At 42.2% G+C, this 15,823-nt stretch overlaps 2 protein-coding genes across 4 annotated transcripts in view; one reads left to right on the forward strand and one right to left on the reverse strand.

Moving 5' to 3' along the window:
• CFDP1 (craniofacial development protein 1) overlaps positions 1–11,674 on the reverse strand; it is a 118,844-nt gene extending 107,170 nt beyond the window's left edge. For all 3 annotated transcript variants that reach the window (XM_042968390.1, XM_042968389.1, XM_042968388.1), the window contains exons 1-4: positions 11,510–11,674; positions 2,291–2,408; positions 803–1,022; positions 139–266 (exon numbers count right to left, since the gene is read on the reverse strand). In XM_042968390.1, coding sequence (XP_042824324.1) covers positions 139–266; positions 803–1,022; positions 2,291–2,408; positions 11,510–11,573 — 530 coding nt within the window. In that variant the 5' untranslated portion in view covers positions 11,574–11,674. The remainder of the gene's footprint in view (positions 1–138; positions 267–802; positions 1,023–2,290; positions 2,409–11,509) is intronic.
• Positions 11,675–12,191: 517 nt separating this feature from the next.
• Positions 12,192–13,973, forward strand: LOC102961395 (tigger transposable element-derived protein 1-like). Its single transcript, XM_007083368.2, has one exon. It carries the CDS (start codon positions 12,192–12,194, stop codon positions 13,971–13,973), a length of 1,782 nt encoding a protein of 593 aa, XP_007083430.1.
• The last annotated feature ends 1,850 nt before the right edge of the window (positions 13,974–15,823 follow it).

A 15,823-nucleotide genomic window follows, 5' to 3' on the forward strand; every position in this document is an offset into this window, starting at 1 on the left:
CACTTTCCTGGAGTGGAAAACAAAACTCTTCCAAAATATTATGATGATAGAGTAGAATGAGGCCAGATGTCTAACACCATTCAGAAAGATGCTCATTTTTAAACAAACTAGTTTCAAAGTCTGTAACGGTCACCTTACCTGACTTCTTCACCAGCAAAATCAAACACCTTGGTGATTTTAACTTTTTCAGTTTCTTTAGGTTTCTCCAGCTCTTCTGCTCTGACCAACAATTTACTTGAACCCGTCCCTTCAGTCTTCCCTCCACTCTGTGAAAAAGGTAAGAGATACTATCACAGTTTCACATAAGGATGAAACCTAAAAGAACCATCCCAACATGCTATTTTGGGCTATTCTGAAATGTTTCACCTCCAAACTGAAGACCTACTGGAAATGTATTTGATTAGAAAGGCTTGCTTTTTCTACCATAGGGAATGCTTTGCTTTTTGCTTAGAATTCTTTTCAAAAGGCATCCGGTCACGGGGTGCCTGGGTGGCTCTGTCGGTTGAGCGTTCAACTTCAGTTCATGATCTCACAGTTTGTGAGTTCAAGCCGCGCATTGGGCTCTGTGCTGTCAGCGTGGAGCCTGCTTTGGATTCTGTGTCTCCCTCTCTCTCTGCCCCTCCCCCACTTGCAGTTTGCCTCTCTCAGTCTCTCAAAAATAAATGTAAAAAAGGAAAAAAAAAAAAAGGCATCTGGTCTGCCTTCTGCTGTAAGCATCAAATCTCAGTTTGGAAATAAAAGTCTATCTGGGGAACTTAGGGTATTTCCGGAAAGTCTACACCTCGTGTGGCTATCAACTTACTTTAACTTGTGTATTTGGGGGCACTTTTGGCTTTGGTCCTACATCGTTGAGGAAGCTGGCCCAGAGCTCATCCTCCTTCTTCCTCCTCACGTCGTCTGAGCCAATGTCCTCTTCCTGCTCTGCAGCTGCATCTCCGTCCTCACTGCTACTTCCCTCGGAGTCCTGGTTGGCGTCCTCCTCGTCCTCTTCTGCTAATGAGAGGCCACCTTGTTTTCTCTTCCTAAATCACCAACAGTCATGAGGAAAAGGAAAGACAAGACAGATAATGTGAAATTATTTCAGCTATCCCCTCCTCGATTCCAAACATACTGTTGCAAATCCGAGAAAACTTTAAAATCTGAGGACTACTGATTAACACCCCACCACCCCCCGGGGAAGGCAGGGGAGGTAAGCTGAGATTCTGTGGAAGGAAAGAATTGAGCTCATACAGTTAGCAATTTCCCCAAACACTGAGACTCAAAATATAGTGATTTACTTCTAAATCAGGACCAGCTATTTTCACGAAGAAAACACCCAAAATCACCTCACAGAATCAATCTGTCCAGGAAGTGTGTTCCAAGAACATATACTCCAATTGGAGAACATGTTCTATTGAGGAGAGCATCAAATTTATTGGCACTGTTTCTTCCTAGAGTTCTCAGGAGGTAAAAAAAAAAAAAAAAAAAAATCCATGTTTTTTCCCACTTTCTGAAAATATGAAAGCTGGCATACAGAAAAACTCAAGGACCAGAGAACTGGGCCCAAGACCTAAAAGAGTAAATTGCTTCTTAGACTATTCTGACTTCAATTTTCATTATGAAAATTCTTTTTCCATTTTTTATAAACGATAATCTGCTTTTTTGCTTCAATGCCCAAAAAGATATAAATACTAATCAAAGAGAGATAAAAGACTTCTATGGAAGATTCTCTTATCTGAGCTAAATAGCCTGTCAACATTTTCATAATTTGGTGGTGGTGGGGGTGTAATTCAGTAGCAGGCCTATGGAATGCAATTTGCTAATATTTATTAAAAAAATTTTTTTACTGTACAAACCCTGGATCAAACGATTCTACTTCTACAGATCTGTTTCACAGATATACTTGTACCTGTACAAAAAGACGTAACAAAGAATATTCACTGGAGTCTTGTTTGCTGTAGGAAAGACAAGGTATAATCTAAATGTCCTTCAATAAGGGAATGCTTAAAACAAGGTGTAACCACCTAATGTAACACTATGCAGTCACTAAAAAGAAGAAGGTATAGCTAACTGTACTGCTGTGCTATCACCTGCAAGATGTGAGACAGTGAAAATAAGAAACCATACACAGAGGATGCCACTCTTTGTTTTGTGGGGTCTTTTGTGTTTAATCCTAAATGTCACCAAATGTTTCCCTTGGAAAAACAAAGATAAGAAACCCTGGTAGTAAGAACTCATCAGACCAATCCCAGCCATCAGGAAAGCTGTGACAACAGCCCCTGACTTCCAAGGGCCTTGAGGGCAGCATCACCTGGATGGAATGCTCTGAGCCTTTCTTTTTTTCCCTTTGGTTTTCTGTGTCTGCTCTTCACCATCCACTTCATCTTCCTTCACTAATTCATTTACATCATCTTCACTATACTCTCCACCTGAAATCACACACATAATAGGGTGGTCAGACACATCGAGACAAGACATTTTCATTAAAAATAAAGTCTAGTAGTTTCTTCTATTCTTGGTCTAACGAAAATATCATTTCCTTAGGGAAGTCTTCCCTATTCTAGGCCTCCAGATCATCCATATTTCCCTCCATAAGTCAACCTGCTTATATTTGATGTTTGCAATATCTATTATGCTCTCCACACCATGAGGACACAGATTTTGTTTGTTAAGTCTTTGCTGAATGAATGAATGAATGAATGAATAGAAATTCCAATTCTACTACTGTACTGTTCAAAGAAGAAATTACTGTTCCCACCACAACTTGGGTATCTTTCAAAAGTAATCAAAAGAGGGGCACCTGGGTGGCTCAGTAGGTTAAGCGTCTGACTTCAGCTCAGGTCATGATCTCACAGTTAGTGGATTCGAGCCCCATGTTGGGCTCTGTGCTGACAGCTCACAGCCTGAAGCCTACTTCAGATTCTGTGTCTCCATTTCCCTCTGCCTCTCCCCCACTTGTGCTCTGTCTCTGTCTCTCCAAAAAAAAAAAAAAAAAAAAAAGTAATCAAAAGAGACCTTGACAAAAAAGAGGCCTCAAGACTTCCAGGTAGACACAGCAGAAAGAACAAACATGTCTAGGGATGGCTAGGCAGCTCAGTCAGTTAGTGTCCAACTCTTGATTTCAACTCAGGTCACGATCCCACAGTTCATGGATTGAGTCCCGTGTCTGGCTCAAAGCCTGCTTGGGATTCTCTCTCCCTCTGTGTTTTTCCCCTGCTCACATGTGCACACGTTCTCTCAGTAAATAAACATTAAAAAAAAAAAAGTCCAGTTCCCATCCTCAGACACTGACATTCAGGGGTTCCCAACGAGAAGGTGTTACCTGGATGCCCAGGATGACCACGCTCTATAGGCATCAGTCAATAAATCCTATCCATATGGAGATTCAAGTAGTTTTCTTTTTTACTTCATGTAAACTTTCATTTGAAGCATAACACACACACTGAAAAGCACACAAATCTACCGTACAGCTCAATGAAATTACACAAAGAGAACACACTTGTATAACCAGACCTAGCTCAAAAACCAGAACACGAACCAGCATCCCAGAAGGCCCCTTGTGCCCTGTTCCAGGCATTGGCCACCACCCCGTCCCAAGGACCATCGTGACTCCTAACACCACAGATCAGGTTTGGCTGGTTTCCACCCTTAAACAAACAGAAGCCTACAATTTGACTCCTGAGTGTCCAGCTTCTCTCACTCAACATGCTGTGTGTAGGTCACCTACTGTAGCTCAGTTTATTCACTCCCATTCTGAAGTAGTGTTTCACCGCATGACTGGACCATGATGTATTTATCCATTCTCCTGCTGATGAACAGTGAGGTTGTTTCTAGTTTGGGACTATTACAAATAGTACTGTTTTAAATATTCCTGTACATCCAATCAGCTTTTAAATATTTCACTCACAAAGAACCAAGGACCACCAAACATTTGAGGAAAGCCTCCAATATGAAAGGCAAAACTGAAAACATGAAAGTCATTCAGAGATAACACAATAAGAAAAAAAAAAAAAGCCTTTATAAAATCTTCAAAAAGATAAAAGAACGTATTACCATCACGACATAATGACTTCAGCATTTTTCAAAACACTTTAAAAAAACCTAGGGATTCCTGGGTGGCTCAGTCAGTTGAGTGTCCGACTTTGGCTCAGGTCATGATCTCACAGTACGACAGTGCAGAGCCAGCTTAGAACTCTCTCTGCTCCTCCCCTACTTGCATGCATCCATGCTCTCTCTCACTCTGAAAAATAAACTGAGGGTTGATGGGGGGTGGGGGAGAGGGGAAAGTGGGTGATGGGCATCGAGGAAGGCACTTGTTGGGATGAGCACTGGGTGTCGTATGGAAACCAATTTGTCAATAAATTATATTAAAAATAAATAAATAAACAAACATTAAAAAAAACTTTAAAAACTCTTGAAAACTACAAATACAATAGCAGAACAAAGCTGATGAGAAGCAGCCCATCACGTGGGCATTCTCACGTGCAGAATGTGCATTCGACCCCAAGTGACAGGTGAAAGTGGTTCACGAACAAAGGACTGAGTTCCAGGCTAAGACAGCAGTCTGAACACACAAATGTCATTTTGCTTCCCTTGAAAGCCCAGTAAAATCACTACAGCAAAAAACATAAACCTACAAGCTAGGTAGGTACCTAGCTGCACTGTATTTGCAAAACAACAACAACAACAAAAACCCACAACACTGGAAGGATAAACAAAAAAACTAATGAAAATAGGTACCTGTAAGGTTAGGGTTGAACACAGTGGGATAGCAAGGGGTAAAAGCAAGAATTCTGTGTTTATCTTTCTGAAGAATTTTGAAAATCCCTTAAATTAAGAACAGTTGGAATAAACAAATACTTATTTGAATAAATAACTCTACACCCAAACAATAACGTAACTGATAAAGAAAGGATTTATTCCAAGGACTTCAGAAACACAGTATTTTGACTGTACACCCTTAGCAAGATCCATCCTGAAGACAAAAAACAAACAAAAAAACAAAAAACAAAACAAAAAACTCTATTCCGTGTAGTAACATCAATGTTGGTATTTTGAACCTATTTCATGTTGTAGGTTAAAGCAAGTAATGATGCTGATCATGTTAGGGATCCAGATCTTCAGAGTAAGAGAAATGATGCACAATTATAAAATCAAAGAAATCAGATGAAAATTCAAATGTTAAAACTGCATTAAAAATACCAGTATGAGGGTGCACCTGGCTGGCTCAGCAAGTAGAGCATGTGACTCTTGATCTCGGGGTTATAAGTTCAAGGCCCACACTGGGTGCAGAGATTACTTAAAAATAAAATCTTTAAAAAACATTAGTATGAACTCTAACTCTTTTTAAGATAAATATTTCCTTACTCTGTTCACTGAAATGGCACAGAAACAATGTCACCCTGGTAGCAATGGGCATCTATTCAGAGTCCAGATTATATCCCTTGATATGACTCATCATGAAAAGGGCTCCCTGGAAGAAACCAGGCAATTTCAGGTATGAGGGAAGGAAAGCACAAGGTGAAACTGGGACATCTTGCGGTGTCAGAAAGCAAGGTAGTTACTTAAGAATAATGGGTCACATTTAAAGGATGTAAGATCCAGCTTGAAAGAACTTCTAGTGGCCAAAGTGACGACTTGAGCATTAAAAGGAACAAGTGTGAGTACATATAGTGAATCAATAAAAATCTGTACACCCTTTATGATATTTTTAAAAAAGACAAAAAATAGGGATGCCTGGGTGACTCCATTGGTTGGGTGTCCAATTCGGCTCAGGTCATGATCTCGGTCGGTGAGTTCAAGCTCCGTGTCAGGCTCTGTGCTGACAGCTCGGAGCCTGGAGCCTGCTTCGGGTTCTGTGTCTCCCTCTCTCTGCCCCCCTGCCCCGGCTCACACTCTGTCTCTCTCTCAAAAATAAGTAAACATTAAAAAAAATTTTTTAAGACAAAAAATGATTTGTACTACTTAACCTACTATTAAAATTATTCCCTATTTTGGAAGTTAATAATTAAGGAAAATGAAACATTTATTCTGTCCCAGTTGATGAGAGAAAGCAATACATCACAGAAGAACATTAACTAAAAAATGTAGAAAAACCACAGAATTAGAAAAACATCACTTCTCACGCTGTAATGATAGCAATTTAAGCAAAGATTATCAAGTAATATTCTCAAAACATACAGTTTTAACAGTTAAGTGTATTACAACACAGAATTCTTCAGTTCGAAGGAAAGAAACAATTTTTTTTTATTTTTTAAAAAAATGTTTTAATGTTTTTATTTATTTTTGAGACAGAGAGAGACAGAGCAGGAGCAAGGGAGGGGCAGGGGGAGAGGGAGACACAGAATCCGAAGCAGGCTCCAGGCTCTGAGCTGTCAGCACAGAGCCCAAAGCGAGGCTTGAACTCACGGGACTGTCACATAACGACCTGAGCCAAAGTTGGACCTTTAACTGACTAACCCACCCAGGCGCCCTAAAGGAAAGAAACAATTACACAATAGAGGGGTCAGACTCTCATCATCTGGAGTCAGGAGGTGCAACTAAGGTGACCAACTTGGATTGTGTGTCTTTGATGTTAAGGCATTTGAAACACACAGTCATCTATGATGCATTCTAGCCAAAAATACTTCATTTGAACCCACCCAGCATTTAGATCTAACTTGCAGAAATTTCAGAATTTCAGAATTCCAGAAAATTCAAAGGACAAAGGAACAACCTAAAAGACCAGGAGGGAGCAACCAAACAAATCTAGAAGACATTCTGCAGGACAGACATTCTGCAGGACGCACTGCTTGATCTCTTAAGCAAATCAATGTCATTACAGAGCATGCTAGATTAAAACAAATTTAAAAGATGGGACAACTAGGTGATTTGGGTAGCGCTGAACCTAACTGATTTGAATAAACAAGCTACAGTCTACTCTGGGTCAAATGGGAAAATTTGAGTAAAGTCTGTATGTGAAGATGTGTCAAATGTTTACTGGAATGGACAGGGAGAGACTGTTCACTGAAAAGGGCAGATAACAAAGTAACATGAAAAAGTATGATTTCAGGTTGGGGTTAAAATACAAATATCTACACCTGAGTGTAGAAAAAGACCAGCGTTCACTAAAGGATTAATACTGATAATCTCTGGGTGGTGGGAATGTAATGATTCTATTTTTTTATGCTTAACTGCCTGAATTTTCTAACTTTTTTTACAAAGCTCATGTCCTGCTTTTATAGTAATATAAGGTTATTTTTCATCATAAAAACGGGTAAATGTTGCAGACAGATAAGGAGAAAAACGTGGCTCTGGATCTTACATATGTAAAAAGATGCTCAATCTCACTGATAAGAGATAAGCAAATTTTAAATTATATATACACACAAAAAGATCAAATCCCATGCAGTTACTATGACAAAAAAGAAAAAAAGGGTAAGAAGCAAATAACATCCTTGTAGATAATGAAGAACAAAATGAATACATCTTGTCCAAAGACAGAGCTCCCCGTCACCTTTTCAGTCCCCCATGCTTAAATCTGAGTCGAACAACTATGAATCACTGAAAATCTTCTAGTAAAGTCAAAAGCAAACATATAGGGTGAATAAAAATGACCTTAGAGAAATGTTTCGTCACATTCTGAGGCTAGCAATACCTGCTACTAAAACAAGACAAGGAAATTACAAGAAAACTACAGACCAACATCCCTCATAAACAAAAGCAAAAATTCTCAACAAATATAAGCAAATAAAATTCAGCAATGCATAAAAAGAATTGTACATCATGACCAAGTGAGTTTTATCCCAGAAATAAAAGGCTGCTCAAAATTCAAAAATCAATCACTAACTCACCATATTAACAGAAAGAAAAATCACACATAATCTTTTCAACAGAGGAAAAGGATATGACAAAATTCACTTCTCAGCAAATGAGGAGGAAAGGCAACTTCTTTAACCTGATAAAACGCATCTGTAAGGAGCAGTATATGCAGACTGCCAGGGTTCAAATCTTACCTCAGCTACTCTGTAGCTGAACAACTTTGGGCAAGTTGCTTAATTCTCTGTGCTTCAACTCCTTCGTCTGTAAAACGTGGAGAACGGCACATATTCATTAGTGTTATGTGATTGAGCTAGTAAGGAGTTAGTCCCTGTAAAGTGCTTAAAGCACACACACAAGGCATGTGTAACGTATAGCTAACATACTAGTGAAACATTGATAATTTCCTCTCAAAATGGGAACAAGGACGTCCACTCTCACCGCTCCTACTCAACATCATGCTTGAAGTCTTATCAAGAGCAGAAGGGCAAGCAAAAGAAACAAAAGGCATACCTATTGTAAAAGAAAAACTAAAATGGCTTCTATATACAGACATCATGATCTCTCTTTAATTTATTTATTTTGAGAGAGTGAGAACACAAGTACACACGTGAGTGGGTGAAGAGGCAGAGAGAAAAACAGAGGAAGAATCCCAAGCAGGCGCCACGCTGTCAGTGCAGAGCCCAACATGGGGCTAGATCCCATGAACTGTGAAATCATGACCTGAGAAGAAATCAAGAGGCAGACGCTTAACCAACTGAGCTACCTAGGTGTCCCTCATAATCTCTTTTATTTGGAGAGGAAAGGGTGAGGGTGGCCTTGGAACTGGTAATTCTGGTGATGGTCACACAACTCTAAGCATTTATCAAAACTGACAGAACAGTCAGTACACTGAAAACAGTAAATTTTACTGTATGTAAGTTAAACATTAAAAATTTTAAATTAGTTTTAATATCCACAGAGCACTAAGATTCAGCACTATGAAACGAGAACATGATGCTATAAAAAAGGACTATTCGAGGGGCGCCTGGGTGGCTTGGTCGGTTAAGCGTCTGACTTCGGCTCAGGTCACGATCTCGCGGTCGGTGGGTTCGAGCCCCGCGTCGGGCTCTGTGCTGACAGCTCAGAGCCTGGAGCCTGTTTCAGATTCTGTGTCTCCCTCTCTCTGTGACCCTCCCCCGTTCATGCTCTGTCTCTCTCTGTCTCAAAAATAAATAAACGTTAAAAAAAAAAAATTAAAAAAAAAAAAAGGACTATTCGAGGAACAAAAAAGTTATTCAAATGTAAAAATATGAAAGGAAAAAATACAGGAGTTGAAGATACTGAGAATTTCCCATGAAGTGGAAAAAAGTCAAGGGTTAGAAAATAGTCAAGGGATAAAAATTAGAGGGCCAGTACAGAAGATCTAACACAGGATTCAACATCTGAATAATGAGTTTTCCAAAAAATGACAGAAAATGAAGAAAGGAGAATACCTCCCCCCAAAAGTTCCAGAGGCCAAACACAATCGATGAAAACAGACTCCTACCAAGTTATAGCGCTGTGAAATATCAGAAAAATCAGGAACAAAGACAAGGTTCTATCAGCTTCTAGAGATAAAGAGATCTTACATACATGAGCAGAAATCAGCAAAACAAACTTCTTAATAGAAACGCTGGAAGTTAGAAAGCGATAAAGCAGTTCCTTTAACATTCTAATGGAAAGCTATCATTATAAATCCTAGAATTATTATTATAAAACAGAATTCTATACCAAACAAGCACCAATTAGGCCTTAGGGTAACATCATTATTTTTAGAAATACTGTTTTCACACCTTGAATGTCTACTATGCATCATCCGTGCTCAAGTAGTTGAGGATTTATTCTCATTTCGGTGGAACACGCTAAGGAAAAAAAGACAACACAGGACCCAAGAAACGGAATCCAACAGAAACGGAAGACAGATGAATGGAACACCCAGAGGGGTGATGGTGACAAAGATACTAGGTTTAAAGTGGTAAAACCAAGGCAAGGCGGAAGTCAGAAGGCAAAGACAGGACTTCGAAAGTAAAAGATTATTTAATGAATCAAATTACCTTGAGAGATGATTTTTATACAATTCTGAGAATTTAGGGTCAAATTAATAGGAAGGACATAGACACCTAAGCAACAGCAAAATGGCAATTATTAACTCCACAGAAAGCAAGCAGTGTAGGAAAAGCAATCACAGGATCACCTGGTTCAGAGCTGAACTTGGGGTTGTTCACAGTCAGTACAAAAATGTAAACATGGAATACTGATCTAACCAAAATTAGACATGGTAACAACGGCAGGCTGGGGAGTTGGGGAGGGCCTGATGGTGGAAGGGTGTGTGTTGGGAACGAGGGGGAAGAAGTAAGAGGGTATTAAAATAAGACCTACCGCGCCTGGGTGAAGCCCGCACACAATGAAAATACCAAATTAAAAACTGGAAAGCAGTTTCTTCCGCGGGGGAATGAAGCGGGATGAAGGGTGATGGCAACCGTTAGTTTTCTAGACAGGCCTTTTAGAAATATTGGACTATGTTTACGTGGATGCACAACTTTCATTAAAACGAAAACTAGCGGGGCGCCTGGGTGGCGCAGTCGGTTAAGCGTCCGACTTCAGCCGGGTCGCGATCTCGCGGTCCGTGAGTTCGAGCCCCGCGTCGGGCTCTGGGCTGATGGCTCGGAGCCTGGAGCCTGTTTTCGATTCTGTGTCTCCCTCTCTCTCTCTGCCCCTCCCCCGTTCATGCTCTGTCTCTCTCTGTCCCCAAAATAAATAAAAAACGTTGAAAAAAAAATTTAAAAAAAAACACGAAAACTAGCTTTCAGATAACCACTCTGACCATCACAAGACCAATGTTGGTGGACAAGAATGGAAACGGAATGGGGCAAACCAGTTGGGAAGCTATGCCTTAATCCTAGCGAAGAACGGCAGTTCGGTGGCAGTGAGTGAGATTGGCGAGGAAGCGGTCAGAAAAACGATTTTCCACGTAGACACAACAGCACTTATTGACTGCTTGAACCAGGAGAGACAGTAAGGATGGATGAGTCCTAAGGGTTTTGTTTGATCGGAGCGACTGTGTGGGTAGAGCCTTTCCATGAGATGGGACAGTCCGAGGGAAGGCGCAGGATGGGGAAGGGGTAGGTTCGAATGACCCCTTTAAGTTTGACAAACCTACGCCAAAAAGAGGAAGGCGGGGGGAGGGGGGGAGCTGAAAAGAGAGTAACAGGTATACGTCGCAAAAGGACAAAATGCATCATACGTGAACTTTCTAATAACTAGATCCCATGCGAGGGCAGAGAGTAGACAGATTTATCTTGGACGCGGTGCCGGCTGGCAAGCCCCTCGGGACGAAAGGTCTGACGACAACATCCTACGCTCACACTGCCTTTCACGGGAGTTCAGTACCAGCGCGGTGCGGGTACCGACAGCCACCGCCAGCGTCCCCAGATCAGGGTGGTGCTCACGTGCCGGTTCCCGCGCTCCGGGAAGGGGCGGAGGCTCGAGCCAGGCCGCGGGCAGTGGCAGTGCGAGACGCCCGCGTGCACGCGTCTCGGCCCCGCACCACCGCGCGAAGAAACCACGCGGGCGAGGATGCGGGGCTCGCGCTGTGGGGACGCTCGAGACCGGCGCCACCCGGGGCCCCGGGCCACGCACGCCGGACCAAACACGCCTCACGTGAAGCGCGGGGCGGGGCAAGCCTCCTCTCGCCTGCGGCCCAAACGCTCACCCGACGGCACGTAGTCTTCGTCCTCCTCTGAGGTGGAGAAGTCTTCGGAATCGAATTCCTCCATGTTGCTGCTGCACCGGGCGGACGAAGCCACAGGACCGCAGCAGCTGCCCCCAACGGCAAAGCTCTAGGGAGAGACCATAGAGCTGCGGTGGGGGAGCCGGCGGCTGGGGCGGCCCCCACAACGTGTGCGCGTGCGCAAAAAGGGCTACGTATTCCAAACGCGACACTTCCGGGCCAATGCCTAGCGCCTGGCGCTGCTGTAGTGGTTGACGGAGCACAGGCTCCGCGTGGAAGCGGTGCCTGATGGAACTTGTAGTCTCCAGCGCTGTCTGGACGCTTTGATTTAATAAATGTGCTTAAACAAAATTATATGTCTGTGGGAATACAGTTGACGTTCGTTATTTACAGCTTGGTATTTTCGAATCGCTTGCTTGCTTAAACTTACTGTACCCCCAAAATCAATATTCGCGGTGCTTTTTGGGGTTATTCGCGGACATGCGCAGAGGATGAAAAGCTGGAGTCAACCAGCGGTGCGGTGTACTAGCAGAGGTTGAACAAGGCAGACAATGGGCTTTCTTGCTTCATCTCTCATGCTGTAAATAATTGTCCTATTTGCAGTCTATTTGGTGCCACGTTTTTTGCGTTTCCGTGCTTTTTGTTGGTGATTTTGCTGTTAAAAATGACCCCCAAGCGTAGTGGTGAAGTGGTGCCTAGTGCTCCTAAGCGCAAGAAGGCTGTCATGTGCCTTATGGAGAAAATACGTGTGCTAGATAAGCTTCGTTCAGGCATGAGTTGTAGTGCTGTTGGCCGTGAGTTCAATGTTAATGAATCAACAATCCGGTACATCAAGAAAAAGGAAAAGGAAATTCGCCGATCTGTACGTGAGGCTGCTCCGGAAAGTGCTAAAGTAACGTCTATAGTGCGTGAGGAAGCTATGGAAAAGATGGAAAAGCGGCTAAATTTGTGGATTCATGAGATGACAACCGATAAAAAAGGCGTGGTGGACAGCATTGTCGTGAGGCTGAAAGCCAAAGAAATTTACGGTCATGTAACCCAAGGCCAGAAAAACGTTAAACCTTTCTCCGCCAGCGCTGGCTGGCTTGCACGTTTCAAAAGGCGATATGGTGTGAACAATGTTAAACTTGCAGGTGAGGCAAGTTCTGCAGACCGGGAGGCTGCAGAAGAATTTAAAAAACATTTGCTGAGTGTTATACAGGACAAAGGATACGTGGAAGAGCAGGTTTTCAACGCTGATGAGACTGGCTTATTTTACAAGGACGTTGGCAAAAGAACCTATATAACACAGATGGCCTGCAAAGCCCCTGGCTTTAAATCATTCCAAGACTATGCAACCTTGCTGTTGTGCACTAATGCCAAGGGCGACTTCAAGTGCAAACCTCTCATGGTATACAGAGCCCAGAATCCACAAGCACTTAAAGGGAAAAGCGTCAACCATATGCCTGTCCATTGGAGATGGAACAAAAAAGCGTGGATGACATCCAGCTGGTTCCACAACTGCTTCGTACCAGAAGTTGAATGCTATCTCCAGGGCAGAAACCTTGCCTTCAAGGTTTTATTAATTTTGGATAACGCCCCAGTCCATTGCTGTGAAGAACTCAAAAATGCCCACCCCAACGTAGAAGTTCTTTTCATGCCCCCAAACACTACATCTCTCATCCAACCCCTGGATCAGGGTATAATAAAAGCTTTCAAGGCACACTATACCAGGGAGCTTTATAGCAAGGGTTTCCAGGCTCTCGAATCCAACAAGGAAACTACCATGATGGACTATTGGAAGTCAGTTACCATACGTAACGTTATTGATTATGTTGGGACAGCCTGGGGCAGCATCAAACAAGCTACTATCAATAGCTGTTGGAAAAATGTTTGGCCAGACTGTGTGCAAAATTTCGAAGGCTTTGAAGGTGTTGCAGAAAGCATAAAGAACAGTGTCGAAAACATAATGCATATCGCACGGCAAATAAGTGGAGAAGGCTTTGACGACATGAAGGAGGAAGATGTGGAGGAAATTTTGGCAGAGAAGGCAGTAGAACCCACCAACGAAGACCTGGACGAGATGGCAAAACAAGGCATTGGGGTCGGCAGTGATGAGGACGGCAATGAGAGTCAGCCTAAGACTTCAAGAATTGACCCTCTTACAGCGACCAAAATATCAGAATGGAATTCTGCCTTGGAAAGAATTTTCAATGACATGATAGAGTGTGACCCTATGCTTGATCGCAGCCTCAAATTTAAGCGCCTCACCTCCACAGCATTTGCCCCTTATGCCGAGATGCTTAAAGATTTGAGGCAAAAAGCTAAGCAGACAAGGCTGACCCAACTTTTCGAGCCAGTTTGGGAGGGAAAATTGCCGACTCCGTCAACAAGTCACGAGAGGCAAACTCCTGAGGTTGAACTGCCAAATGTCGACATGCTTCCCTCTTCCTCTTCTGCAGAATAAACTCCACCTACCTCACCCGTGGTTATCGTGGGGCAAGCCAAGGTCAAGAGGTTTAACCACACTGTGTGCTGTAGCATCACACGTCCTGCAGTTCCATCAACAGTAAGATTTTAGTTAATGTTTTAATGAAATCTCTAACGTTTTCCAGACTCTATTTGCATTACTGTGAAATATACAGTATGTGTTGACGTACTCTGTGTTTATGTGAATATTGTATGTTATACTGTGTGTTTGCTACATGTACTACATATGATTACTGCATGTGTGTGTCTGACTGAGGAAAAGAGTTAAGTAATACAATCTCAGTATTGTAGAGGATGTTATACAAAAATGCTGTAATTGAAACCGTGTTTTATTATATAAAAACACTGCACATAATTATTGTAAGAAAGATGTATTAAATAAGGTGTTCTGGAACAGAAACACACATGAAACAAGATTATGTATTGATAGTTGACAAAAAAGATTGTGACCGGAGACTAACAGGAACCCAACCCTGTACTGCTAACTGAATGTGCACGATGACTTTATAAACATAACTACTGTGAACGAGAATCAACAGAATCCTAGAATTCAGACAACACCCACATGCATCCTTCAAGTTAATCCACATGGAAGTATGGCCACCTATGGTCTCTATCATTTTATCAGATTAAAAATATTTCTTAATTAGAATCCAATTATGGGAAGCAGTAATCAGAAACAAATACACAGGAGACAGCAACAATTAACATCCTTTTGTTCAGGTTTAGGGTTTTTCTCAGATGAAAATTGCTCTTCATTGTTACTCTATACTAGTCTGGGTTTGAGTCACCCAGTCCTAGAGTTAATCTAAGAAATAGATGAACACACCTGTGATTAAAAGGACATTATGGTGAATGGGTGACAGGCATTAAGGAGGGCACTTTTCGGGATGAGCTCTGGGTGTCATATCTAAGAGATGAATCACTCACTGGGTTCTACTCCTGAAGCCAAGACCACACTGTATGTTAACTAGCTTGAAAATAAAAAAAATAAAAAAAATAAATGTTAAAAAGGGGCACTGTGGTGGCACTATAGCAGCAAACTTTTAAAAACAGCCTAATTGGGGACACCTGGGTGCCTCAGTCAGTTAAGTGTCCAACTTCAGCTCAGGTCATGATCCCGTGGTTCATGGGTTCCAGCCCTGCATCGGGCTCTGTGCTGACATCTCAGAGCCTAGCCTGCTTCAGATTCTGTGTTTCCCCCTCTCCCTGCCCCTCCCACACTTGTGTGCGCGCGCTCTCTCTCTCTCTCTCACTCGCTCTCAAAAATAAAATAAAACATTACAAATAAATAAATAAAAACAGTTAATTGAAACATAATTCACAGACCATAAAATGTACCCATCTAAAGTACACAGTTCAGGGGTGCCTGGCTGGCTCAGTTGGTAGAGCATGTGGCTCTTGATCTTGGGGTTGTGAGGTCAAGCCCCATGTTGGGTGTAGAGATTGGCTAAATAAATAAACTTTAAAGTGCACAACTCAATAGTTCTGGTAAATTCAGACTTGTGCAGCCATCACATAAAAAAATGAGCCTCTGACCCATTTCTCCCCAATCCCCAGCCTCAGGCTAATCTGTCTCTATAAACTTGCCTATTCTGGACTTTTCATGTAAATGGTATTATACAACATGTGGTCTTTTGTAACTGTCTCCTTTCACTTAACACATCTTCAGAGGTAATTTCTCTTTGGGATGTACCTGTGGAATTGCTTGATCATATAGAAATCATATGCTTTACCTTTCGGGGAACCGCCAGATTGCTTCCCAAAGCAGCTGTGCCATTTTATAACCTCAGCAACAATGCCTGAAGGTTCCAGTTTCTGCACACC

This window comes from Panthera tigris, chromosome E2 (assembly GCF_018350195.1).
Source record: "Panthera tigris isolate Pti1 chromosome E2, P.tigris_Pti1_mat1.1, whole genome shotgun sequence".
Taxonomy (NCBI): Eukaryota; Metazoa; Chordata; class Mammalia; order Carnivora; family Felidae; genus Panthera; species Panthera tigris.